Here is a 27,298-nt window from a genome sequence, read left to right on the forward strand (position 1 = left end):
ACATGTGTGTGTGGTGTGTGTGTGTGTGTGTGTGTGTGTGCACGTTTATATATCATGGTACAGACCAACTATCTGACAGATTTGACCTTCCATGCTTAAAAAAAAAAAAAAAGAAAGAAAGAAACCGTCACAGAAACTCTAATGGTTTCCACTAGAAATACATTACAAACCATCAGCTTTACATTACAAACCATCACCATTAATCCCATTACCATTATAATTTTTGGTCCTTAATGGTATCCACTGGACATAACATCCCACCAATAGAAGGCAACAAATTACCAGTAGAGACCCACAGAGACCATTACAGTTTCCACTAAAGTCAATACAAATTCCCATTATATCCATTAAAATCATTACAAATTCTATGAGAGTTTCTGTTGTTGTTGTTGTTTTTTATTGTTGTTGTTTTTACCCTAACGGGGTTGTAGGGACATATGGCTAGTCCTAACATTTGTCTAGTCCTAACTGCAGTTTTCATTCAACACAAAACAAAACAAAACAAAACAAAACCATCAATGATCCAAAAGTTTTTGGTTGGATAATGAGGGTTAATGTTAGGGTTAGTTGTAGGTATAGCCAGATGTAGGTATAGCATTAATTAGCTGCATTAATAGTTACAATGATGCCAACGCAAAGTTCTTATAAGGATGTGTGTGTGTGTGTGTGTGTGTGTGTGTGGGTGTGTGTGTGTGTGTGTGTGTGTGTGTGTGTGTGTGTGTGTGTTTCTTACTTTCACATCTGTAACAATGTCTTCACATAGGATTCACTATCACACCAGAAATATATGAAATTACACGTAGTGGGGAGGGGGAAAAAAGGAAAATTTGTATTTGTAAAAATTATTATTCCTTAAAAAAAAAAAAAGTTCATCAGGAAAAGTGCTATTTAATTTTTTTTCTCCTAAAATAGCAGTTTATTTCTGAGAATGAAAACAATTTCTGTTTGTTTAATGCAGGCAGAACAGAAGAGCATTGAAAGCACGTCTCACATTGTGCTCGAGACGCAGATTTAGCCCGAGAGGGTGGAAGCTTAACGTGAGTTTGCGTCTGCGCCAGTTTTGCGCATGAATGACAGGCGCGCGCGGAATTTACGCTCTCGCGCGCGGGGAAGACAGAGAAAGCCACTCACTCGACCTGTTGGTATTCACATCAGACCGAGAGAGTGGAGAAGGACAGGCAGGAGTACTGAGAGAGAGAGAGAGAGAGAGAGAGAGAGAGAGAGAGAGAGAGAGAGAGAGAGAGAGAGAGAGAGAGTTTCTTTTTAAACACCACTCACTGAGAGGTGGCCATTGGCGCTTGAGGGCGAGCTGATCACCTCAGTTTTTTTTTCTTCTCCTGCGTAAGAAGTTGCCGCCGCTCACGCGCAAACTTTTCCCCTTTTCTCACCACTAGTATGGATGTGTTTTATACATGTTTTCAGGACTTCAAACGCTGAACCGCCCTGGTTCTCTTTCAGTACTCGTCCCACATTCTGGCTCACACTTTCCCGGGAGAAAAACAACAACAACAACAACAACAACAACCGCAATCTCTTCCCTATAGCATCTGTATAGCTTATTGTTGTTGTTGTTGTTGTTGTTGTTGTTTGCTCGGCGCGGCTGTTTGCGAGCGTTGAGTGTGTCCGGTGTATGTTCACTCCACGGGACTAGGCGCTGTCGGAAGGTGCGATGAGGCTGCTCGCTTGGAGTTTCCTAATCCTGAACCAGTGGATTCTGCGAAAGGTACGGTCACACACTTGCTTTTTCTAGGCGTTAAAATAAACAACAACAACAAGAGGAACGTCGGCTCCAACATTTAAAGCTAGACTGCTCGGGGCTGTGGTCAGAATATCGGGTTTGGATATTGGGTAAAAACCTAAAATGCGTAAAGCACGCGCCGTGCTGTCGGGTCAACTTTTCACCCTCGTGGTCAGCTGGAACACAGTGCTGTTTGAGTTTGTTTGTTTGTTTGTTTGTTTGTTTACTCTTCGACCTCTTGTGTTTATAGGGCGAGTCTTTAGGCAGCATTAAAACTGTGAGTAGTGCCGTGTCAGTTGAAAGCAAGCCACCGGGATACGAGCTGAATCCTGTCATCTCTCCATATGAACTGACTCCGGGGGGGGGGGGGGATTTATTTATTTATTTTAATTTTGCGCACGTGATTTCTTTCTTTCTCGCTCTTTCCACTATCGTCTTATCAACCAGAACCCCCAGCAAATCTTTTTCATTTCCCTCTGAAGTTGAGCGTGTACTTGCCCCGAGCTTAATTTATCTCCATGATCTTCATTTACACAGAAGAGAGTTCACTTATTGAAGTGTGTGTGTGTGTGTGTGTGTGTGTGTGCATGAATAAAGTGTATGCTTTTACACATTCTTTTCCAAATGTTAGCTATTTCATACACTAAACACCACTGATTTATACTGACATTTAGAATAATTCCTGAGTATGAGCACGTTTTCACTCTACACTGTATAGGCGTGTAATAACAGGTTTAGGTACGAGTGTAATAACCTAATAAGTGTCATACGGTGATCATACCATATTCCCCATTATACTTTCACAGCCAAGCAGTAACCCTAATCCTAAATCCACCCCCCCACACACCTCCACCCCGCCAACCCCCTCTATATCTGGTGTTACACACATGACCTTCATGACTTACTATTACTTTTCATTATGTGGAAATAAAGATGTATTTTTTCCAGCGTATTTATCCTTAGCATTGTAATTGTGTGAGGTTTAGGGCTGAATAATGAAATAATATTGGCAACGCTAATATTACGATAATAAGGATGCTTCGACTGATAAGAAAATCACTAACCAGTATCTAGTATGTTCATTTGTATAATGAATGTTTTCTGAAACCAAAAGCATCTCTCATAGTTGCACATGATGCTTTGAAAATGTCACCTCAAGCTATATGCTGATTTGTAGCTGTCAGGTGCGAAAAGCGTTTTTTTGGGGGTGGTTTTTTTTTTTCTCTTCTTCAAAATACTGTCTTTTCCCATGTGTAATGTGGTGTAAAATCATCTCGCATTAAAACACTCGCTCTTGTCTGTATAGTGATGTGAAAAAAACAACAACAACAAAACGATTCCCTGACGCACACTGGCCTGCTGCATTTCACGGGAAATTTTACTAAGATGTTTTTAATATTAGACTGACCGTGTTTATACGCGCTATTTTTACACGGCATACAGCATCTTATTGATGATCCTATTACCTTCCAGTGTGAGTGTGATCATTTCATCATGACCTGCCTGTAAATCTGCAGCCTTGTGTCGCAACCTTGTCCTGCCATCCAGACAGCACCCAGAAATATCAGCCAGAGCACCATACCTCAACATATTAGTGCCCTTATTCTGTCTTCATCAAACATGCAGTTGTTGTGTGGCCAAAGAAATTCACTCCTTACATAACAATTTTCCAAGGTTCAGTAGCTTAATCATCTGAAATGTGCGCTTATTAAATTTCCTATTACTTAAGAACATAAAAAAAAAGCAGGAGGGAGGGGAGGAGAGAAATCTATGCGCTGTCACCCCACTGTGCTGTCGGTATTTCAGTATTTGATTTTGTTCTCAGAGTTGAATAATTTAAGCACACGATATTAAGAACGTTTCAGAGAAAAATGTTATTTGTATCTGATACTAATACATGGTTCCAATCCGAAGTACTCCGAATTTTTGCTGCTGTGGCAGCAGGGGTTATGCCTCCAGCTCTTCAACAGACTACTGCACATCTGATCACACTGACCTTTGAGATTTATAATCAAACTTGGATCTGATTCTAACAGAGACATTTAAAAATGCTAACAAAAAAACAAAACAAACTAATTCGTCAGTGTATTATATGAATATTAATTAATGATTCGATTGTATAATAATTAGTCCAGTTATTTCTTGCGTTTTAGAAAGAAATGTGTTTTACATCTCAAACGAACATGACAGAAGATGGCATCCAAAGATGGCACGAAAGTGGCCACCTTTCTTCAACTGCAGTATACTTACTAATGGCATCTGATGAAGCAATAACTATATATATATATATATATATCATAATATCGATAAGCTAACGTTATAATTATGATTAATGTCACAACTAGGCATGTACACATATTAAAATTTCATATCACGGGAAAGGTCTGAGTTTTATTGTGCTTTAGACGAACGTAATATTGTGTGTTTTTCTGTTCCTTTCTCATTGAGTGACGTTTTAACAGGACTGGAGCTTCGGCTGCCTGCTGCATCCTCATGAGTAACTTTTAGGATTGCCTTTACTAAGAACGATGCACGTAATTCTGCCTTCAAATTCGGAATAGATGACAGATAACTGTGCCTATGTTTCCTCCTGAATTGAACACTTGTTTTTTTCTCCAAATGTGCTGCCTACTGAAAGCACGTGTGTGATATATATATTATTGACACATATCTACTCTCAAAGGACGACCTTAATCCCACCATAATCATATTTACTAGGAATCCAGAAGTTATTGATGACTGATGTGTTTATTGTTGATATTGTCACCCTAGGTGTAACAGTCTCATGTATTCACCCTTCTATAAAGCCCCTTTTATTTGAAGCCTATTGTATGATACAATATTGTGGGTTTATCACTTGCCAGCTGATGGACAACAAGCATATAATCACGTACAGATTTACCATTTCCATGATCAAATCCATTATAATAAATGTTATAATATATTATCTTACAGGCCATAGGAGGGAACGCTAGATTTATTTGACCTTAGTGTATTTAGGACTTCTTCTGTATTTGAAGAAATTTCCACTTCCTGTTCCAGTGAGGTACTGACCATACAGCCGTCTACAGAACTAAGAACATTTTCACAGGATTTCCCCATCCTCCCCGCCTCCAGGGATTATTATATCTTGCAGGAGACCGTAGCGAGAAGTGTAAGCAAGTGATTGTAAGATGGTGGCAATCAAGTGTCTCTTAAACCCTATTAAAGGTTTTTGCTATTAATGACACAAGCCCTCATTCAAACCTAACACGGTGTGCTAAAATTTGTCGTGTTGTTGTTAATAAGTGGAGAGAGAACTAACTGTAACAAACAAAAAGGTGGTTTGCAGAAAAGTGGTTTTGACCTGGGGATCATTGGTTTATTTATAATATAAATAAAAAATGTGCTATGGGGCACAATTATCCAGTTTTACAGACGCAAAACAAAACAAAAAAGCTAGAATAACAAAAAGGCAAATCGATTTATAGTTCTCAGTCTAGTAAAGGTGGTCCAAGGTTTCTGCCTTGAGCAAGTGTATTTATCATACTCACTGTTACTATGACTGATGCTGCCAGTACCTATAATAGTGGTGGGATCCAAAAAAGCACAGAGTATAATCCAGCAGCATTCCAGCTCCAGCTGCTCACTTTGTGCACATACACATGTGCTCCTGCACTCAAACACAAAAACGCACCAATCAGATGATTTGATCAGCACTAACAATCCAATCAGGTAGCAACAATTATACACAGCCCTCCCACCAGCTTGCGGGGTAAACAGATGTGTCTAATCTTTCAGTAGAAGTAGACCAGATCTCCCCAGGCAGCGAGCGAGAGAGTGAGATAGAAGACAGAGTGAGACAGAGATGATCTTGAAACCAGGCTTCTACCAGGAATGCCCATAGCCAGCTGCTGCATAGGGAGTATGAGCCCTGAGGCTGAAGTTGTGCCCAGTGTGTGCCAAAGATAGAGCATATAAACCATAAAGCTTGGATCTAACCAGCGATATGGTTGTACCGTAACTCTTGTCGAAGAAAAGCATCATTGGAATTTGATTATTTATCCGAGTGTCTTTGAAAAGTCTTTTAATCATCTTTGTTGCAATTTTTGCAGACTAAAAGGTATAAAAACTGCAACATGCACATCCACATAACATGGACATACTTGGTCCAAAAGCTCCCTTTTACTATGAGCCATATGTTTGAAAGGAATCCTTTTACACCTCTCAAATTGCCAGACCCTTTTGCATGCACGCTCATGCGCAGATGTGCTTGCTTTCCTCTCACCAGCTATGGCACACGTCACAAAATGGATGGCGCGTGTCTCCCCTATATTACTCAGCCTCCCGTTCATCACACCTCACCAGAATTACAACTCACGGAACCCTAACAGCTTAGAATGTATAAAAAGGAATCTGTCTGAAAGGATTCTCCTCCATACGGTGCTTCTCGCCGAATGCACTCAGAGTCTCCTACACCTGTGCGTATATCACCCTGAAACGTGGAGGTGGAGGTGGGAAAAGGATTACCTTGTCTCAGAACGAGAGAATGAGCGAATGAAAGAGTGAAGGAGTGCTCCATAAGGAGGCTGCTAGGCTGATGACGAGGAGGGGAAAGGGGACAAACGGCCTTATTTATCGCCAAGCAATTACCAGTGAGGTATTTCTGCTGTAATGGCAGGAGGAAAATGAAACACTTCAATGGCGAACTGATAAAGGGACCTTATGATAAAGGGGTATTGTGCTGGGGTTCATCAAACTGCCTTCTATTCCTTTTTCTTTCTCGCTCTCTCCATCTCTCTCTGTCTGTCTCTTTTTCTCTGCCATGTTACCAGTGTGAGACATTGCAAGACAGTGAAATATGGCGCTAAAAAGGTCTCCGCAGTCCACCGCCTGCTAAGATGTGTATCTTCGCCATGTGCTGTTTTGCATGTGATAATAAAGCCACAGGGAGAGAGGGTAAAAAGAGGGACAAAGACAAAGATGGAGTGATGGCCACAGAGAAGAGCAGGTGGAAGAAGAGAGATGGTGAGAAGGGAGAACGGATAGGACAGAGACCTAAACAAAAGAAGAGAGATAGCTTGAAGTCAAACGAATAGAAAGAGATTAAAGCACCTCCTTAAGCCTATGATCTCTATTGTCTCGTATTCAATCTAATTTGGAAGAAGAATTCACCGAAGTGAAAAAATTTGAGGGATCGTCACGTTAAGGGACGTGTCCTTTTATAGTACAATTTTGAGACTTGGTTTTCGTTTGTGTTGTGGTCATTCCTAAGTAGGATGGTTTTTGCTTGGATTCATGAATGGAAAACATTTCTGTAAGCTTTTGAGAGGTTCTGTGTATTTGCCTTGAGAGTTCCATTTAGCTTAAAGTTACCGTCGATGATTATTAGCATATTGCCTATTGCATACCTTTATTTAAGAATCAGCTTTTTAAAACAAACTGTTGAAATGTCACGTTAGAAAATAATGGAAGTTTGTAAATGAAAATGCAACAGTGAATACAGCGGCATAATGAGAAACACTCACCATGCACATAAAATGGTACTCTACTGCCTATTCTCTACAAACGGCAAAGAGCATTATGGGTATTTGCTGCTTTATAGGGCAGTGATTCTCAATGTAGGGTCCGGGGATCCGGCTGTGATTTTTTTATTTTTTTTAAGTAGGTACAAGTTGGAAAATCTCAACCCAATATTATCACAATTATTATAATTAATACTGAGTTTTTATAGTTATTATAGACTGTAGACTGTTTGACTGGTGTCACTTCATTAGAATGGTTTTAATCCAAGCCTCAATAATTCAGAAACAAGTAGCCTATATATAATGTCTTGGACATAATGTGTTAAGGAATAGAAAATTGTATAGCATGAAATAATGTAAGGAGTGGGTCTGTGAAATTCATTTTACTGTTAAAGTGGTCCCTGGCTGCAGAAAGTTTGAGAACCTCTGTTATAGGGTACATTCGGGATATTCTTCACTAAGCCTTCAGACATAGCAAAACTCCCCAGTTAGTGCACAGTTGTCTGGTTTCCCACTTTCAGGCTGCGTCCGAAATTGCGTATTGCGACAGTACCTACTGCACGGCCATCGAAACAGTACGTACTAATCAGTATGTGTGTGTAGTATGACTACAATCCCGGACATACTATGTCCGCCATCTTGGAGTGTGACCTTCGACGTCATCATAAACACGATAATATTAAAGGGACCACCAGATTAAAGCAACTGCACAGTGTGCAAAATGCACATCAGGAAAGTTAACTGAATTAGTAATGTAATGTGGGCGGGGTTAACAGGCTGAGGTAAATTTGTTTCCGTTAGCTTGGCCGTTTAAGACATGATGGAGATAACAAAAAAAAAGTTTCAAACGCTATGACAACTGTTTTTTTGTTTAAACCTTCAACAAGTTAACAGTCTATTCGGGTACTGTTAAACAAGTCCTGTTTAACCCATACTTAAATAAGAGCCGACGTTCTGTCTTCAGTGATTTATTTTTTTTCGGAGCTCGTCCACACCAGTCCCGTTGCATTATCTGATTTTTGACTCGTTTAGTGTCTATTGGTTGCATACTGCAAAATCTCGCCAGAAGCAGTACACCATCCTGCTGAGAATTCGTCCATTCTACCCCTCTGGCGTACCGCTTTTCTCCTACTGTGTATAGTAAGGTAGTACGCGATTTCGGACGTAGCTTCAGTTTTCCCCAGCTCTACTTTGGCCACGCCCTTTGATAATTGCTAACAGCTGTTCCTCATGATTAGTCTCACTGGGCCTTGTTAGCTTGTGAATATAAATCCCCATAAAATGCATTTCTAAGCTGTGAATTCTATTGCATCCTAGATCCCTTAGTCACAGCCTCCCAAGTGGTGTTTGAACTTGTCTGTTATGGAATATAAGCATGGATTTGCCACTATCGATCCCGACCATCGTTTGTGAACAAGCCTCAATAAAGATACTTGGTGTTTAGTTCCAGCTGCCTTTGGCCCCCTGATGTTCCAGTGTTTTTATGTCATTAAATGAATGATAACACATGAACAGTTGGAATTTATTTGGAGATTCAGGAATTTCTCTGCCATTTATGAAGCCCAAGTCAGAATCCAATTCAAACATAATGGACAATTATTTGAGTCGCATACTGCAGATTTGCCCAACTGATTGTGATAGAATGTTATAGTACAACGGGATAAAAGAGTGTATAAGAAGTAAAAAGTAAGATTGTTTAAAATGTTTGCACTGAAATAAAGACAGACAGGAGGAATTGGCAGTGATTAGTCCTAGTTAAGACAGCATCTGTGTCCTAGTTAATGTGTCTCCACTCATCGGTGGTATGCAAGAAATGTGTGTCCAAATGTGTGTCGCTTCCAAACACACAAGCTGAGAAATAGTTCACGTCACCAGGGACTCTTTGCTTGCTATGTATATTAGTGTGTTTAAGCATATATCTGCATAGTCCACAAATGCTTTTTCGAACATTACAGCCAGCCTGTCAGATTTTTCAGACATGCAATCAGATTTTGACAGAAAGCTCATATTGTAAAAGATTTCTTTGGTCGTGAGTTCAGATCGGCGGAGTTGAGATCGTTGGAGTTGAGATCGTTGGAGTTGAGATCGTTGGAGTTGAGATCGTTGGAGTTGAGATCGGCGGAGTTGAGATCGTTGGAGTTGAGATCGTTGGAGTTGAGATCGGCGGAGTTGAGATCGTTGGAGTTGAGATCGGCGGAGTTGAGATCGTTGGAGTTGAGATCGGCGGAGTTGAGATCGGCGGAGTTGAGATCGTTGGAGTTGAGATCGGCGGAGTTGAGATCGTTGGAGTTGAGATCGTTGGAGTTGAGATCGTTGGAGTTGAGATCGGGGGAGTTGAGATGGGCGGAGTTGAGATCGGCGGAGTTGAGATCGGCGGAGTTGAGATCGTTGGAGTTGAGATCGTTGGAGTTGAGATCGTTGGAGTTGAGATCGGCGGAGTTGAGATCGTTGGAGTTGAGATCGGGGGAGTTGAGATGGGTGGAGTTGAGATCGGCGGAGTTGAGATCGGCGGAGTTGAGATCGTTGGAGTTGAGATCGTTGGAGTTGAGATCGGCGGAGTTGAGATCGTTGGAGTTGAGATCGGCGGAGTTGAGATCGTTGGAGTTGAGATCGGCGGAGTTGAGATCGTTGGAGTTGAGATCGTTGGAGTTGAGATCGGCGGAGTTGAGATCGTTGGAGTTGAGATCGGCGGAGTTGAGATCGTTGGAGTTGAGATAGGCGGAGTTGAGATCGTTGGAGTTGAGATCGGCGGAGTTGAGATCGGCGGAGTTGAGATCGTTGGAGTTGAGATAGGCGGAGTTGAGATCGTTGGAGTTGAGATCGGCGGAGTTGAGATCGTTGGAGTTGAGATCGGCGGAGTTGAGATCGTTGGAGTTGAGATCGGCGGAGTTGAGATCGGCGGAGTTGAGATCGTTGGAGTTGAGATCGGCGGAGTTGAGATCGGCGGAGTTGAGATCGTTGGAGTTGAGATCGGCGGAGTTGAGATCGTTGGAGTTGAGAATCTGCAGTAATTTTGAAAAATTGCAAACTCATCCGAATATTGCAGAGTTCGATTGGTTTTATAGTAGTGGCAGTGGCGAAAGCTAATGAAACGTATGTTTTAAAAGAAATGTTGAATCCTGGCAGCATAGAGAATATCTCTTTGAATGTCCCCTTATACTCAGCCACAGATGACGCCAAACTCCATTTCTCTGCCTTTTCTCTAGACCTAAACACTAGTATGCTGGATGCTTGTTTCTGTTTATGTAGGCCATTTTCTGTATGAGCCTGGACTGCACTTATTGATGATATAGGCAGAACATGAATTATTTTTCTTTAATCACAGGTCTGTTGTTAAAGGAAACTCATTGTATAATCTTACATGGAAAATACTTTACCGCAAAGTATGTTATAGAATTCAGCAAATATTTTGTTGGTATGATCTTTACACAGCGTGACAAACTTTAGGAGGCTTTAGGAAGATTGTTGTTCTTGTAGGACGTAGAAAAGAATACCTGATGTAAATTGCATTTAAGTGTTTCTAATTTGCGTGCAAGGTTTCTAGGTTCAAGGTTTCTTGCTCCCGTGTGTGTGTGTGTGTGTGTTTTGTAGTCTGGTCAAGTGGACAGCCTTGGTTTTCCTCCATGTAGTATGTGATTAATAGTGACAAACCTGCAGTAGATATACAGCTGTGGATTTTCATGTAATAAAATATTAAGGAGTAATCCGAGAGATGCCGAATGCCATAACTCAGCAAAGCCCAGGTTTGGAGGATCTGCACAAACTCGCACACATAAAATGGTGCACACTCATGGATTAGTTTGGTTGTTTTTGTAATTTTTTTTAACATCTTCATCCCCCATGGCTTGAAAAGCATTAATTTGGACCTGCATTTAATTTATTGAAAAGAGTCCCAGTGGGAGGAGGATGTGTTTTATGACCTGGTGTAATCCAGTGAGTTTTTACATAAATATAATAGCAGTAATAACAAATAAAGGAGGAAGTCAGCAAAGCAGTAATTCAATACATGTATAGGTTTGCGATAAAAAAAAAATCTATGTTAGGGATTTGTAGAGGAGGCAGATGCAAGTGTGGATAATTTATCGTTCCATCCATCCATCCATCCATCCATCTTCTACCGCTTACTCCTTCTTCAGGGTTGCGGGGGAACCTGGAGCCTATCCCAGGGAGCATCGGGCAAAAGGCAGAGGACACCCTGCACATCGCAGGGCACAATCACACACCCATTCACCAACACTTTTTTGGACATACCAATCAGCCTACGATGCATGTCTTTGGACTGGGGGAGGAAACTTGGGTGCCTGGAGGAAACCCCCAAAGCATGGGGAGAACATGCAAGATCCACACACACAGGACTGCAGCAGGAATCGAGCCCTCAACCCTGGAGGTGTGAGGCAAACACACTAACCACTAAGTCACCGTGCGCCCTAGGACCGTGAACATAAATAGTGAATACAAGGTAAATCCTTCCAAACTACAAGCAAGACTGAGGCACATACAACAACTCATGAACATGACAAGTTTGACAATAAGATGAACAGCAAAAGTTTGACAATAAGATGCTGAAAAACAGGAACTTATATAGTGGTGCTAATCAAGGTGAAACAAGACACAGGTGAGAGTGACTGCGACATGTGAAGTGCTGGAGCTGATGGGAGGTGTAGTTTAGTGCCCCTTTTTTGGCACAATCATGGCTATCTAATCCTGAACAGAACTAGAGGGCAACAGAATAGAACATGGGGAAATATTCTGTAAGTTTCATTCCAGGTATTATTGAAGGTTTTATCTAGTACAAGGTAAAAACTACAGTTAGGTATAAAAATGTACATTAACTTTTATTCAGTAAGAGAAATCGTGACGTATGGAACCTGAGGAATGTGTTACCCATTTCTTGGACTTTGGACAAACTTGATGATTTCTCTCTCTCTCTCTCTCCCTCTCTCTCTCTCCATCTCTTAATTTTGGTATCCAATACAGTCACACAATCACAACTTTGTAAGAATTTGCAGGGCCAACTTGCATGGAAAGTTACAAATGGTTAGCAGTTGTGACCTTAATTACCTTATTTACAACTTTCATCATAATAATAATAATAATAATAATAATAATAATAATAATAATAATAATGGTGGCTTAGTGGTTAGCACATTTGTGTCACACCTCTGGGGTTGGGGGTTTGAATACTGCCTCAGCCTTGTGTGCATGGAGTTTGCATGTTCTTCCTGTGCTTTGGGGGTTTCCTCTGGCTAGTCAGGTGTGAATGTGTGCATGATTGTTCCCTGCGATAGGTTGGAACCCCGCCCAGGGTGTCCCCTGCCTAATGCCCTGAGTTCCCTGGGATAGGCTCCAGGCTCCCCCATGACCCTGTGTACTGTAGGATAAGCAGCACTGAAAATGGATGGCTGGATACTACTAATAATAACAAACATACATTTTATTCGTGGATGCCTCTTGAGACACATATGGTCACCCTGCAATGCCAAAAAAAGTGTGCTTGAGCATCCGTTTGTGGCTGCAAGTGTCTCTGGCTCTGAGTGTCTGTGGTGTGTGTGTGTGTGTGTGTGTGTGTGTGTGTGTGTGTGTGCACATGCACTTACATCTTTAGTAGCTCTAGTTGGATAGGAGATGGCAGCATTCAGTGTTGAATAATATAAACTCTCAGCTTGGTTTACACTTAATTAGCTTGCTCAGAGGAGGGCAAGTGGGGGTTCAGTCTAAGACCTTCAACTGGGTCCAAGTCTACCCAGAGGAGTCTCTCTGTGTAGGAATAAGAGACAGACACCGAAAGAGGGAGAGAGATATAGATAGATGTGTATCATATTTCCCATCATATATATATATATATATGAATGACGAGTTCAGATGCTCCAGTTATACTGCACAGTACTTGAATCCATTTGGCCCTAACCTTTTAAATTTTTACCTTATTTTCCATGTATGTAGACTGTACTTACTAGAAATTTTATTTAAATTATCTAATACATAGACAATAAATACAAGTACTACAACATACAGTACAAAACAACACAGTGCAAAGGCATGACACAAACAAATAATAGACACACAGGACTAATGAAGGACATATATGGCACTTATGGCTGAATATGGCCCATATTGCAGGACATTGCACATGGGGATTAGCAGTTAGGCTGTCTTTGTGACTTTACTTGAGTTCTGAGTTCGACTGTGAAATGGCCATCAGTAAAAAGCTGTTTTTGAGACTGTTGTTACGGGTGTGAATGGCTCTGTAACCTGCGCTGGATGGTAGAAGGGTGGTTTGGGTCCTTGATAATCTTGACTGCTCTCTTTAGGCAGCGCTCTGTGTGTGTGTCTGTACTCTGTGGTCAGTAGTTCTGTTTCCATGATATGTTGTGTTGGGATTGAAATGGATTGAAACCTGAAGTGGGTGTGGCCTAAACTATATATATATATATATATATATATATATATATATATATATATATATATATATGATATTCCAGGAAACACTGGACAATTCTCTCAGCATAGCCTGTGAATTCTGGTACTACATCACTCAAATTAGTTCTCAACTAGAGATGGACTGTTTTTAAAAATCCTGCTCAAGCAGTTATTAATTTAAACCACTGCGATCCTGTCTAGGCTGTGACTAAGGATGCTGTAAATGTATTTAAATGTTCGTGTTAATAAATGTGGCCTTTGTTTGTCCTGTGAACTTCATATCTGCCCGTCCCTTACAACCATACTGTATGAAAGAACATCTCTTATTTATATAAGGGGCAGTGGTGGCTTGGTGGATAAGGCTCTGGGTTACTGATTGGAAGGTTGGGGGTTCAAGCCCCAGCACTGCCAAGCTTGAGCCCTTGAGCAAGGCCCTTAACACTCTCTGCTCCAGGGGCACTGTGTTATGGCTGACCCTGCACTCTGACCCCAATCTCCTAACATGCTGGGGTATGTGAAGAAAAGAATTTCACTGAGCATATGTATATGTGACCAATAAAGACTCATTATCATTATATCTGAATTTGTGTCAGTTTAGAACACATTATCTGTTCAATCCAAATAATGTGATTATATCCCTACTTTATATGTACGTAGATTACAGATCTCTAGTGTGTGTGTGTGTGTGTGTGCATGCAATGGTGTTTCCATTCTCAGACAATTCCTCATTGTTGGATTGAGATTTTTTTTCCCCATCCATGCCATCTTGACAACCTGAAAGTCGATCATGCTCCAATAACTGCTGACTGGAGTGCAGTCGTTCAAGCGTGTCCACCCACTCCCACACACAAACTCAGCTGGACTGTCTTTGCCATTCCAGCTCTCCATATGTTGTCTCCAGCTCTAACCTTGTATTAGGTGTCCCTAAGTATATGTGTGTGTATGTGCACGTGTTCTCATATAGGTATTGGTATTGTATATGATAAAACAGACATTGTAGTAGCAGGAGTTTCCCATTATAAACTGACACGATAGGATTTCCACATGAGCAAGTCAGCCCATGATAGAAAATAAATGATGCAAAGCTCCAGATAGACTGCATCCAGTCTATCTCCTAACTTTTACATGACAGACATTTTCCAATGACATAATACAGTATAATGTATCCAGATAAGAACAGTGTTACCTCTCAGCTATATGCCTATATCTTTTTTTCTGTTAGGAAGTGCAATCTCCCAGTTGTTCTTTAGCAGCTCCTAAACGAATGCACATTATTAACTTGCGACCTGCTGAATCGTTACTCTTCTGAAAAGTTGAACTTTTTTCAGGTTTGGAATTGCTCTGCTGTGACTAAAAAAAAACACTGGCACCAGGCAATGCTTTTTAAAAGCGGCTACATTCTAACCGCCTTGAGGCCCCTTCCCATTGGATTACATGTAAAAAGTGCTGGCGGTTGAGAAAAGCCTAGTGTGAAAGCAGCCTAATGCAGCAAATTCCATATACAGTACGGTATATTGTATGTTAACCTAAACCAGCATTGACTATACATACATACATATATATATATGTATGTGTGTGTGTGTGTGTGTGTGTGTGTGTGTGTGTGTGTGTGTGTGTGTATAAAATTGGACAAACAGTTGTTTTAATGTGAAGTGTTAGTCTGAAGTTTATACTTGTAACACTCTGTGAATTTTATTTTAAATAAATGAAAATGTTTAATTCAGATTTAATTACAATGGTTTAATCAAAGCAATTTTTCGATTCATACTTACATTGTAGTAACCATAACAACAGTATTCACTAAAACAATGTAGCTTATACGAAAAAAGCACAATGTTCTACAAAGACAGCACACTTCCTGCCCGGTGTGATATTTTGCACAATTAGCTAAGTTTGTTTTTCTGAAGAGAAGCACAATATCAATGACAGATCTTCACCACACTGGCTGTTCTTTGTCTCATGACTCTCTCATCTCATTTGCGGACTTTGCCATTGTGGTTGAGAGTGGTGTTGATGATGAGCCAGGTAAGCCATTCATTCCTATTGACTTGGGGTTATTAATTTATCAGTACAACATCTCCAACGTGTAGATTGGAATTACCTTCTTGACATTTTCTTCTTGGCTGTAGTATTATCAAATATTCTTCTTTCCGACGTCTCCAAAATGAGTCATCGAGACTCACCTTGTTTGCATTGTCTGTTATGGATGTCTTTTGGAGTCAAAATTTCCTAGAGGAACAAACACAGCATTTGTCTTTGGATTTAACAGCATAGCTGAGAGTACAGCTGGCATGTCTGGATCTGCAGACACAAGGTCAAGAAGTCTGGCATTTATTATAGCTGTGACTTCAGCCATTAAAGTTCCCAGAACTTCATGTATGTGTTATGAGCATTCCACTTTACACAACATGGTATCCAAAATACGACATGCAACTCCTGTCATCTTCTCCCAGGCTCTACCCATGGGAGGTGAGTGGGCAAGGTACAGTAGAAGTTCCAAGTATATCTCTGATCTGGAAGGTAGGTTTTTGTGTCTGTATCTTCTGTGTGTAAGTTTTTAGCAGATGCCAATGAAATGTGTCCCTTGGTCTGAATAAAACTGCTTTGCAGGCCCTTTGAGAGCAGTAAACCTTCTCAAACCGTTTTAATAAAGCTGGATATTGACAGAGATTCAATTCCCTCAGTGTGTACTGCTTATGTACTCAAAAAGTGAACACAATGGCCCAACTTTGACTTTCCACACTGCCTTCCCTGGTTCCCTGAAATGAAACCGTCCACAGTCCAACAGACATCAAGGCCAGCATGTGTAAATAGAGGAGCTACGGTAAGTTATGGCTTTGGCTCGAGTGATTGAATTTAAGATAGACAGTTGTTCAAAAATATGTCAACTGTGATCCGTTCAAGTTATTTCAGCCGACAAAGCTGTAACCCGTGGTCTAATTTGTGCATCAGTGTCCTGTTCTGCACGATTAACGTCTCTGGTGAAGATGGACTTTTCGCATGGTCTCAAGAATCAGTTGGTCTCAAAAAGTGCAGCTGGAACAGGTCCAGTTCCACAATCAGCTTACATTAGATGTACATTTACATTTATGGCATTTGGCAGATGCCCTTATCCAGAGTGACTTACCGAAGTGCTTTGAAGTCTTTATCAATAAATACTGATGATACTGGCTCACTAGATCATGGACTAAGAGTACTGTCAGTCTGATAACCCTGTTGGGGAGGTAGTATAGTATGAAAAACACCATTGTTTTTTGTTCTGTGCCTATGCAATGTCACTTATACGTGACACTCTGTTAGCCTCATATACATGAAATCTCCTATTGTATTTATCCATCTATGTATTTCATCCATCGATTTTATGTATGACTTATCCTACGCAGGCTTAGGGGGGGATGAGGGGACTATGCAGGCTTGGGGGCATCTTAAACAATCCATCACAAGGCACAATCACACACGTTCACACACTATGAACAATTTGGAAATGCCAATCAGCCTACAGTGCATGTCTTTGGACTCGGGAGGGAACCATCGAAGCACAGGGAGAACATGCAAGCTTTGCCACAAAGGGCGGAGGGGGGATTCAAACCCCCATCCTTGGAGGTGTGCGGCAAACGTGCTAACCTCTAAGCCACTGTGCCTTCTTGTATGTATTGCAAATCTAAAACTATTATCATTATGGTATCTGTATAAAACCTCACATTATGTATGTCTGTATCTAATTAATCTATTATGAGGTCTGCCAACTTATCTGCTAAGACACAGCACCAAGTTCTTAAGCAGGAAATAGTGTAAGCAGGAGATAGAGGTAGTTTAGACCATGGGTCCAGGGACCTCCAGGGTTCCATAAGCAATGCCAGAGGGTCCATGACTTTTATTTAGTTACAGTGGTGGAAATCATAACCCACTGTTATCAAATATATTATTTTCCTAGTTGAATGCTCTGTCAGTTGAAGTTCAGGAATATAAAGCTCTATGGCTCTAATAAATAGACAAAATCTCATTGTCTACATTTAAATAATGTTCATGGATCTGTAACTAGGGGTCTGTAGAATTTATTGTACAGTTAAATATGTCCCAGAACCACTGGTATAAACTTTCCCATTACACATGTGTCCGTCTCCATTTGTCTACTCCATTGAGGTAAGATACTGCATATATATCCACAGTGGATGCTGCAGAAACGATGCAGATATGAAGCTACTCAAGTTCTATATATTTCTACTCTCTCCACATTTTGTTCCGAATGTGAGTGGAAAACTTATATTTGTTGAGCAGGTCTCTGACTAAAGCTTTGCCTTGCATAGTGATGAGTGCTGTGAACCATAATGGGTCATATGGCAGTTGACTGTTTACCGCTTCTGGTGAATGTTTTTTTCTTCACAAGAAACACAGAAAGTGAAACTGTTGGATTGAACATTCCGGCTGAGACCCAAGCTATGCTGAATTGGCAGAGGATCTACATCCACATCCAAATCCTTAAGATCTTTGGCTTGACCTTCTGGCAAAAATCCATCCATGACTATGTTGTTGGAAGCTGTCTTGGTGTTCATGGCTTTAGTGACATTATGTTATAAAATGTATTATTTAGAATCTATACCATGTTCTTTTTCTCCTTGTGATGCTGTTCTTGATTATTTGAGAGGTGGCATCTCCTAATGACATGCATGTTGGGGGATTGGCTACATTAAATTGCCCCTGTGTGTGACCGTGTGCATACGTGGTGCCTTGTGATGGACCGGTGTCCCATCCAGGGTGTATTCCCACCTAACCAGGATGAAGTGGTTACTGAGGATGAAAGAATGAATGGATTGAGAACAGGGATCTTCCCCACTACTGGTTTGAGTGTTTGTTTTTTTTAATGTTTATAATGTTTCTGGTGATGGGATCTCTTGTCGAGCTACACATGCTACTCCTGAGATACCAGTGATCCTGACTTCACAAGAAACACAGAAAGTGGAACTGCTGCTACTCTTCGGACTTGCCTGATCCAACCTGATGCTACTTCTGGCATTCTCATTAGTTGGAAATCACTCGTTGCTGCTGAGGATGACCTCACATGGACAGCCTGAAGATCACTGAGATTGCTGAGGATGGTACCACTTAAAAACCATAAAGATGGCTTTGGACCACAATTCATATGAACAGTTATAAACAGTATGATGGCTTAAGACTTCAGTTGCTAAGATAGCTTAGGACTGCAATTTCCACGAACATTTTTGCACCCAAGTCTCCTTCAGTGAACCGTGGATAAGTTCAACAAACAGACTTCATGTGAAAACTGTAATGAATTTCCTGGTTACACAGTTGCACTGTTTGACCATGTAGTACACAGTTATAGAAGGGATTTATTTATAATTGCAAGATCCGTTGTCACCCAGATGAGGATGGGTTCCCTTTTGAGTCCGGTTCCTCTCAAGGTTTCGTCTCAGGGAGTTTTTCCTTGCCACCATCGCCTCTGGCTTAAAATTGATATCCTGAATTTATATATTTCTGTAAAGCTGCTTTGGGACAATGTCCATTGTTAAAAGTGCTATGCAAATAAAACAGACTTGAATTGAATCTCTTATTTGGTCTCAGGCAGCAAATTACATTCAACGAGGGTTAGTTGGAGAATTAGATTTTTGGCAACTGTAGATTCTACCATTAAATGGCTTGCTTTGCACCTTGTTTCAATGACCCCAGATCAAGTCTTCAGCATGTAATATGCTGCACATGCACAGATATGAAAAACATTTTTTAAAAAAAGAATGTTCTTGTCAGGGACATGTTACTTTGTTCATTAAGAACTGCACAGGTTTTGTAGATCTTTTATTTTGTCCTGCATCGTATAACTGAACCTGGTATATTTTACCTCATGACCTGGAATCAGATTTCTAAAGGTGTTCTTATTTGTTCAGCATCTGGATTTCCAGTAGCTGCCAGTTCATCAAATTTCCAAGGGACTGGTTCTGAAGTGTTGAGAGATGTTCGTCACTGCCACACACATTACATCAAAGTGGTGTGCTGCAGTGTTTAGTGAGGTGATCTGTTGAAGAACACCACCTACAGAAGGCATTTCTGTCTTTCAGATCCTTCCTCAGAGGATGAGGAAAAACAGTGTTTGTCTGGATTTTCAGTTTTGAGTGATAGAGACTCGTGACAGGCTCTGATGTGACTTCTGTCCTTCTCACAGACACTGGTTTTCTGAGATTATGTTTCACAAGTTTTTCTATTTTGATATTACTTAGGCAGCTGATAGTCAGGTCAGTGAAGCCTGGGTCTCTGGACATTTTAGCTTGTTCTACATCAAACAAAGATGAGGAATTGTGGACATAGAACCCTGTGTTTTTCCTTGTGGCATGAAGCAACATAAATCCACTTCTCTTGTAGGGAATATGGAAGTTTCTAGCTCTTTTATGTGCTTGTTATCTTTGTTGAAGATCTTAGGAAAATGTTCTGTCTATTTCAGTAGAGGCAAGGCATCATTCTCTTCCAATCTCTCCCACACCATTATGAGGCCTTTAGAAGCACCCTACATATTTATTGCACTAATTTGTTTTGCTTGTAAGCCAGATGTTTGTACAATAAGAAAAGTTGTTCTCTTGGTGAGAAGTTTAAGGTTTTTTGAGAAGTGAAGCAAGAGGCCTTCCAAGCCCAGGGGTTTCCTGGTTGGTCATCAATTGTAAGTAAACCTGAGTTTACTCACGTTGAATATGTTCTAAATGTGAAGCTGCTGATATGTTGGATTCAGACAGTTATTGGCACTAGGTGAGTCTGAGGTAGATGAAATTCACAACTGAATTGTTGCACTGTTTTCTGGAGTATCCTCTCATGGCTTGTAGTGGGAGGGAACTGTGGATAGGTCATACAGTTCATGATCATTCATTTCTCCAGACTGCATATTACTTTCCTCATGTAGCTCATAGTTGTTATACCCTTGTCTGTACCTGGTAGAGGTTCAAGTGGTTTGGAGCCTTGGAGTAGGTGTTGGATTCCATATGCTCACATGGCTGGACCTATTCACATGTTCATTGAACTGCATCAATCCACATCACTTTTGATTCTAGAGAAAACTCATTACCTGTTTCTGTTTCAAGTGATTCATGTTCATGTGATGAATGTTGCAGGTGTTCTTTTGTGTTCTTCTGGGCTGTGGCCCTCACTTGTTCTTTTTCTAAATATGTTTGTGTTTTAATAATCTCTTCCTGTAATGGCACTGACTGAGGAGAGCTGACTGGAACAACTAGACCTAAGACAATTTATTTAAGAGCTCATGTTGTCATTGTCGTTCTTTTCCTGTATGGTGAAATGGTCAAGTGTTCTTACTCTGATTAGGATCCACTCTTCCAGTTGTAATAAACTTATTTCGACGGCAGATTCTGAATGAACTGTTTATATGCATCATAAACCGGACACTGTAAACATTGTGCATTTATATACACACGATTGTAAGCTGATCCAATGCTTTGTGCATGTGTAGATTGAGATCTACTGTCAGCATTACCATAATATTACCAAGTGGAGCATGTGAGTCCAGTCAGCATTTTTTAATAATCACACCACTTGTGTTGTTAACAAGTTTTAAATTATTTCTTGTCTCATCAAAACGTCACCCAAGTGTGAGCTTTAAATAGGCAGCAAGAAGATTTTGTGACCACAGTACAGTACAGTTGCTCAGAGTTCCATATTGGCCTGATATTCAGGTGCAAGGATGCTCAGATATAATGCCTTTACTCATACAATGTTACCCAGTGTTATTAAAGGCCATCGATTGGGAATTGTACTGCACAAGAAACAGCAAATTATCAACACAATGGCAAGTCTAAAAACAAAATGAAAAGGTAGATATATTTTGCAAATGGATTACTTATCGCTGACTGGACAACACATCTGTCAATCAAGATATACAGGTAGTACAACAGGCTGTGGCGCTACACTAGTACTGGAAAGTCAGTTCGTGCGTGTACGTGGTAATATGTTTTATGTAATATGTTTCGGCCACCGTAGCATTGTGACCCGGCTGCACATGCTCAGAATACACACACACATTTTGATAGTGGCAGATGCAAGACACGAATGGTTTAGATGGCTGTTATTGTTCTATTTAATGGATTATTAAAAGGATTACCCACCGCATTCAGATAGAGATTTAATTCGGCCCGGCCTCAATTTACAGGTTTACTCTATTCCCATGGAGATGATTACACGTATTTTATTGTGATCGAGCTATGAGACGGCTTATAAACAGGCTGCATATAAACATAGTCAGTGATGCTATTTTACTGTTCTGCTCTCCCTGTATGCTAGCTAGCTAGTCAGATATAATGTGTAATATTATAAAATGTTGAGATGTAGATAAATTCAACGGATTAAGCTTTGCGTAGCATCTAGCCTAGACTTTTTTCCCCTCCATACCGCCAGATGGTGCTCTCCCCTGAATTTTGAATCCCTTCTTCTCGTGTTTTTCTCATTTCCTGTTGTACTGCTATATAAAGCACATGGGCTGTTTCTCAATTCTACGAATGCAAAGAACGGACTTGCGTTCTTGTGAAGACCAGTCTAGCCAGGCTACCTTGGAGGAATGAACTCGGAAGGACAAGAGGACATCAAATTTGAGTGCATCAAACTGAGATGTGCTGCAATCTTCCTTCCCCGCACGTTTCTAATAGTGGTCAAACTATCATTAACAGGGTTACCACGGGTCCTTAAAAAGTCTTAAAACATCTTAAATTTCTTAATGTAAAAATAAGGCCTTAATTAGCATTGAAAAGTCTTAAATTCACGTTTCAAAGGTCTTAAAAATGCAACCGGACCAACTTTTCGCTTTTAACCTGCATTTGGACACAACATACACAAGATTCTCTTTGGTTTTGCATTAGCGTAATCACAGACGTTTTTTTCTGCAGAAGTTTACAGCATTTCACCTGATTGGTAATGAGAAGTGAATCTAAAAAAAAGTCAACGAAAACAAGGTCTTCCTGTGGTTTTCTGCGAAAATATAAGACACAAGGTCTAACACATAACAGTGAGCTAAGTCAGAAATATGATACTATTGTTATGTTACTATTTGTACGCCAAATAAAAAAATATATATTTTGTTAAGTATTATTCACTCCAATAGTAATATTACAAGATAGGAAAGGTTTTTTAAATATACATATTTTCTTCTTTACAAAGACTTCTGTACATTTATTACACTACTTGTTACATTGACCTGGCATAATATTACAAAAAAAAACCTCATAAACACTGCTGCGAGGGGGTTTCTAATACAGCTGCTGGGGGACTGATGGTAAATTTGACATCTTTTTCACTTCTGACTGTCGTAATCCATCTCCCTATATTTTTTTCCTCATGTCATGGAAAGGAAATACTGGATTTTTTTTCATTCACTGTTGGAGGAAATGGTAATGTAAAAAGGATATTTGCTCTGGTCTCCCATATCCCTCTATAGAAGTTTACCCTGCTATAGTTTACTGAAACCCTGAAATGGATGTATATACATGAACACAACACATTATAGCTGATGTATCGTGTTGCATGATTAAAGTGACGTGCAGGTCTCTAAAATTTTGGGGAAATGTCTTGAAAATGGTATTAAACAGTATTAAATTTGAAGTGCTGACACCTGCAGATACCCTCATTAATATAGTTATTGAGTTTTTACCTGGTTGTTACCTGCTTGTTAACTAGTTACATTCATATTTACAAGAAGGAGAGAAAAGGGGATAAGATAGAGGCAATAATACTAGCATTAGTTAGCTGCTGAGCCAACTATTTTAGCCCAAGCAGGAATTTGAGTAATATTTTCTATTTTTATATTATATTTGATATATTTTAGCTTTCCTTTGTCTTGTCAGTCTTTCAAAACGGCACCGTCAGTGGGCATAGTCTGTTTTTTTTACAATCATTTCATGTAAGTAACAAGGTCACAGTGTTGATTCTAACACAATTTTTTCATTCTTAATTCTGCAACCTGTAGATGTATTTATGCAATTTCTTTAAGCGAGGTAGCAGCCCTTCTGCAGGTCAGTCAGACGAGAAGATCTTTTCAGTTCAAACTATAAATTTTGAGCAAAATTGATTGATCTCTCATTAAACTTTGAGTTCTTGTAAATCCTTGTTTAATATAAAATGATGTCAATAAACACAGGTAAGGAGAGAGAGACTACTAGAGATGAGATAGCATTGCTTATGTACAAACATTGAAGAGCCAGATCCACGGTGAGCCTACCTGACCAAATAGCATTATTTTTACACCACTGATTTTTATGCCTATTACTAATCTAAAACTTTTAATGGGAAACCATTCCCAAAAACCTCTTTAGTAAATCCATTAATCTGTAGTCACACCCCTGGTTATTAAAGCATTTATTGTGATATGACTCCAGTGTGATACCAAATGGATCTCTTATGCACAGCTGCCTTGATTGTCATTTGCTCAGATGCTCAGATGCAACTCAAGAGCTGGAGACAATTTAAAGTACTCATTACTGCTAGAAGAGGCAGTTCTATAGTGGAAGAAAACATGCAATTTCAGACTTGCTGGCTAAACCATGAGATACATGACTGGAGGTTATAGATAGAAAAAAAATGTTCACACAGGGCATAGAAAGGTATGAAAATTTTAAAAGATTTTGGGAAAAAACATGTGGCTCTTATTTATTTCTGCTATATATATATGGCTGTTCTGTTGTCAGTGTAATGTAGACTTATAGCACTTATATTTCTGTTGTCTTTAGACATTCTCTTATTCTTCTCTTTTTATTTTACAGTTAATGACCTTTAAAAACAACAAAAACAAACAAACAAAAAAAAACCCTACACTAATAAAAAATTAAACACAAAGTTTAAAGAATCAATCTAAAAAAAAAATATTAAAAAGATGTGGACATCTGACCGTCACACCCATGTAAGCTTATTGGCCATGCCATTCAAGAACCATGGGCATTAATGTGGAGGTTGCAGCTATACCAGCCTCCACTCTTCTGGGAAGGCTTTCTACAAGATTTTGGAGTGTGTCTGTGGGGAATTTGTGCTCATTCAGTCAAAATAGCATATGTGAGGTCAGGCTTTGAAGTTGAATGAGGAGGCCTGTTCAGTGAGGTTGAGATTAAGGATCTGTGCAGGCCACTGGAGTTCCTCCACATCAGACCCATCAAACCCCTTTATGGGATCTCGTTTTGTGGACAGTGGCACAGTCATGCTGGAACAGGAAAGGGTCTTCCCTAAACTGTTGCCACAAAATTTGAAGCATATAATTGTCTACAATCTCTTTGTATGCTGTAGCATTAATATTATCCTTCATTGTGACAAACCCTGAAAAACAGCCCCAGACCATTATCCCTCCTCCACCAAACTTTACTGTTGGGACTATGCATCCTGACAGGTAGCGTTCTGCTGGCATTGGACTGCCAGATAGTGAAACATGATTAATAACTCCAGAGAACACATTTCCACAGCTCCAGAGTCCAGTGGTGGCATGCTTTATACCACTCTAGCTGATGCTTGGCATTGTGCATAGTGATCTTAGGCGTGTGTGCATCTGCTCAGCCATTTAATGAAGCTCCCGATGCACAGATCTTGTGGTGATGTTGCTTCCAGAGGCAGTTTGGAACTCTGTAGTGAGTGATGCAACAGAAGATAGGCGATCTCTATGTGCTGCATGCTTCAGCACACGGCAGCCCCGCTCTGTGAGTTTGCGTGGTCTTCCGTGTCATGGCTGAACTGTTGTTGCTCAAGATGCCTCCATTTCACAATAATAGCACTTACAGTTGCCTGGGGCAAATCTACCAGGTCAGAAATTTCAAATTTTGCGGCAAAGGTGCCATCCTATGACAGCGCCACATTTAAGGTTACCGAGCTTTTCAGTATGTCCCATTCTACTACCAATGTTTGTCTATAGAGATTGCATGGCTATGTGCTTGATTTTACGTAACCATTAGCAACCACTGGCTGAAACACTGAACTCAATTATTAGGAGGCATGTCCACATACTTCTGGCTATATAGTGTATGTTGAGTTTTGGGCTGGATTTGGAATGATTCTGTTGACCAATGGGCTGCTTTTATCACACAGACTTGGCAACACTGTGCACTGGAGCAGACAAACTTGCATGTTATTGCAAGCAGAAAAAAAATATTTACTGCTAAACCCATCAGGTGGTTGTTAGCTGTCTATATAATGCAGCATATCCCATTTTACACCCCTAAATTTTCATGGTTTCAATCCATCACAGGGGATCATGCACACATATTGACACTGAAACCTAAGGGCAATTTAGCATAACCACTTCACTTAACGGCACAATATAGGGAGGTGGGAGGAAACCCAGAGAAAATCCACACGGACATGGGGAGGACATGCCGGTGGATTGAGGCTAATTACTGGAATTTCTTTGCCAATCTGGGTGAATTGGTGAACTCTAATCTCCCTGTTATAATAATGACTAGTACTTTCTACTATGTGTGTGAGTGTGTCTGTCTGTCTGTCTCTTTTGTGTGTGTGTGCATGTGGGATAGCAGGGTAGGGGACTATAATCACACACACACACACTCACACACACACTCACACACACACACACACACACACACACACACACATACACACACCCACACTAAGCCTACCTGTATTGCCATTACAAATATAAATCATAGAGTGAGATTAAAATCAGGGCTCACTGAGATTAACTGTCTTGTTGTGTTGCAACCAGAATTGGAAGAAGAAAAAAAAGACAAAATCAAGTCCATCGTCTAGGGAACAGTGTTCTTGTCTTCATCGATGACCTTAAGAACCGTCTTATAACATGTCAGAGTTGAACACAGGACACATGAATACTCATAGCACCTTTAAAAGTGGCATTCCAGGTATTGGAGTTATTAGAGGTGTGGGTCAAATCACTAAATTGCAAACAGACAGATGATTCTCAAGGAGCACATATAGACATAAATAAGACAAGACACATTTATAATCAATAGGGGTTTAGAACTTGTGTAAGGGCAAGTGAAACAGAGAGGGTATAAGCAGACACCTCATCTAATGAGGGGTAACAAGGAGTAAGTGAACACTATAAAGGAAATCATTTTAGAACAAGACAAGGATTGAGACAAGACCTTTAACAGACCCTATAATGTGATCTTTGCTACTAACCTATAAGTGTATTATGGATATTTTACACTTAGAATTAACATAGAACTAACATAGAACCCATGGTGTGGTTGTCATTTGAGCCACAGCAGGCAGACCACATAAATTCCTAAACTTACAAATACAGTGAGTCATGTATGAAACTGAGAACCAATGGAGACAAAGGACAAAGACAAGAAGAGATGACTAGTGTCGGTCGTGGTTGCGTGTGAAGCAGCGGTACCATGAGTCCAAAGCGATGTAGAGCACTAGAAAATAGAGGCATTGCAAAAACTATAATGGTTCTAGCCAGAGGATTGAGTTTTTATTCTGTCAACCATACAAATGAATTTCGTAAAGATTAAGCCACAGGAGCCAAACTCAATGTCCACAGTCCAGGTGTCTCATTCTGTTCAGCCTGCATGAACTTCCAAAAGGAAATATTGAAATCAGCATGTAGTACACTACATTCTCACAGTGGAGCAGTATTACCTAGGATTCAAACTGGATGTGTATAAATCCATTCAAT

At 40.2% G+C, this 27,298-nt stretch overlaps 1 protein-coding gene across 1 annotated transcript in view; it reads left to right on the forward strand.

Moving 5' to 3' along the window:
* Positions 1 to 1,045: 1,045 nt before the first annotated feature.
* Positions 1,046 to 27,298, forward strand: part of LOC108271592 (neurexophilin-2) — a 75,239-nt gene continuing 48,986 nt past the window's right edge. The window contains exon 1 of the mRNA XM_017479258.3: positions 1,046 to 1,723. Within this exon, the coding sequence (XP_017334747.1) occupies positions 1,670 to 1,723 (54 nt within the window). The 5' untranslated portion in view covers positions 1,046 to 1,669. The remainder of the gene's footprint in view (positions 1,724 to 27,298) is intronic.

The sequence above is a fragment of the Ictalurus punctatus genome, chromosome 11, assembly GCF_001660625.3.
Source record: "Ictalurus punctatus breed USDA103 chromosome 11, Coco_2.0, whole genome shotgun sequence".
In the NCBI taxonomy this organism is placed as follows: domain Eukaryota; kingdom Metazoa; phylum Chordata; class Actinopteri; order Siluriformes; family Ictaluridae; genus Ictalurus; species Ictalurus punctatus.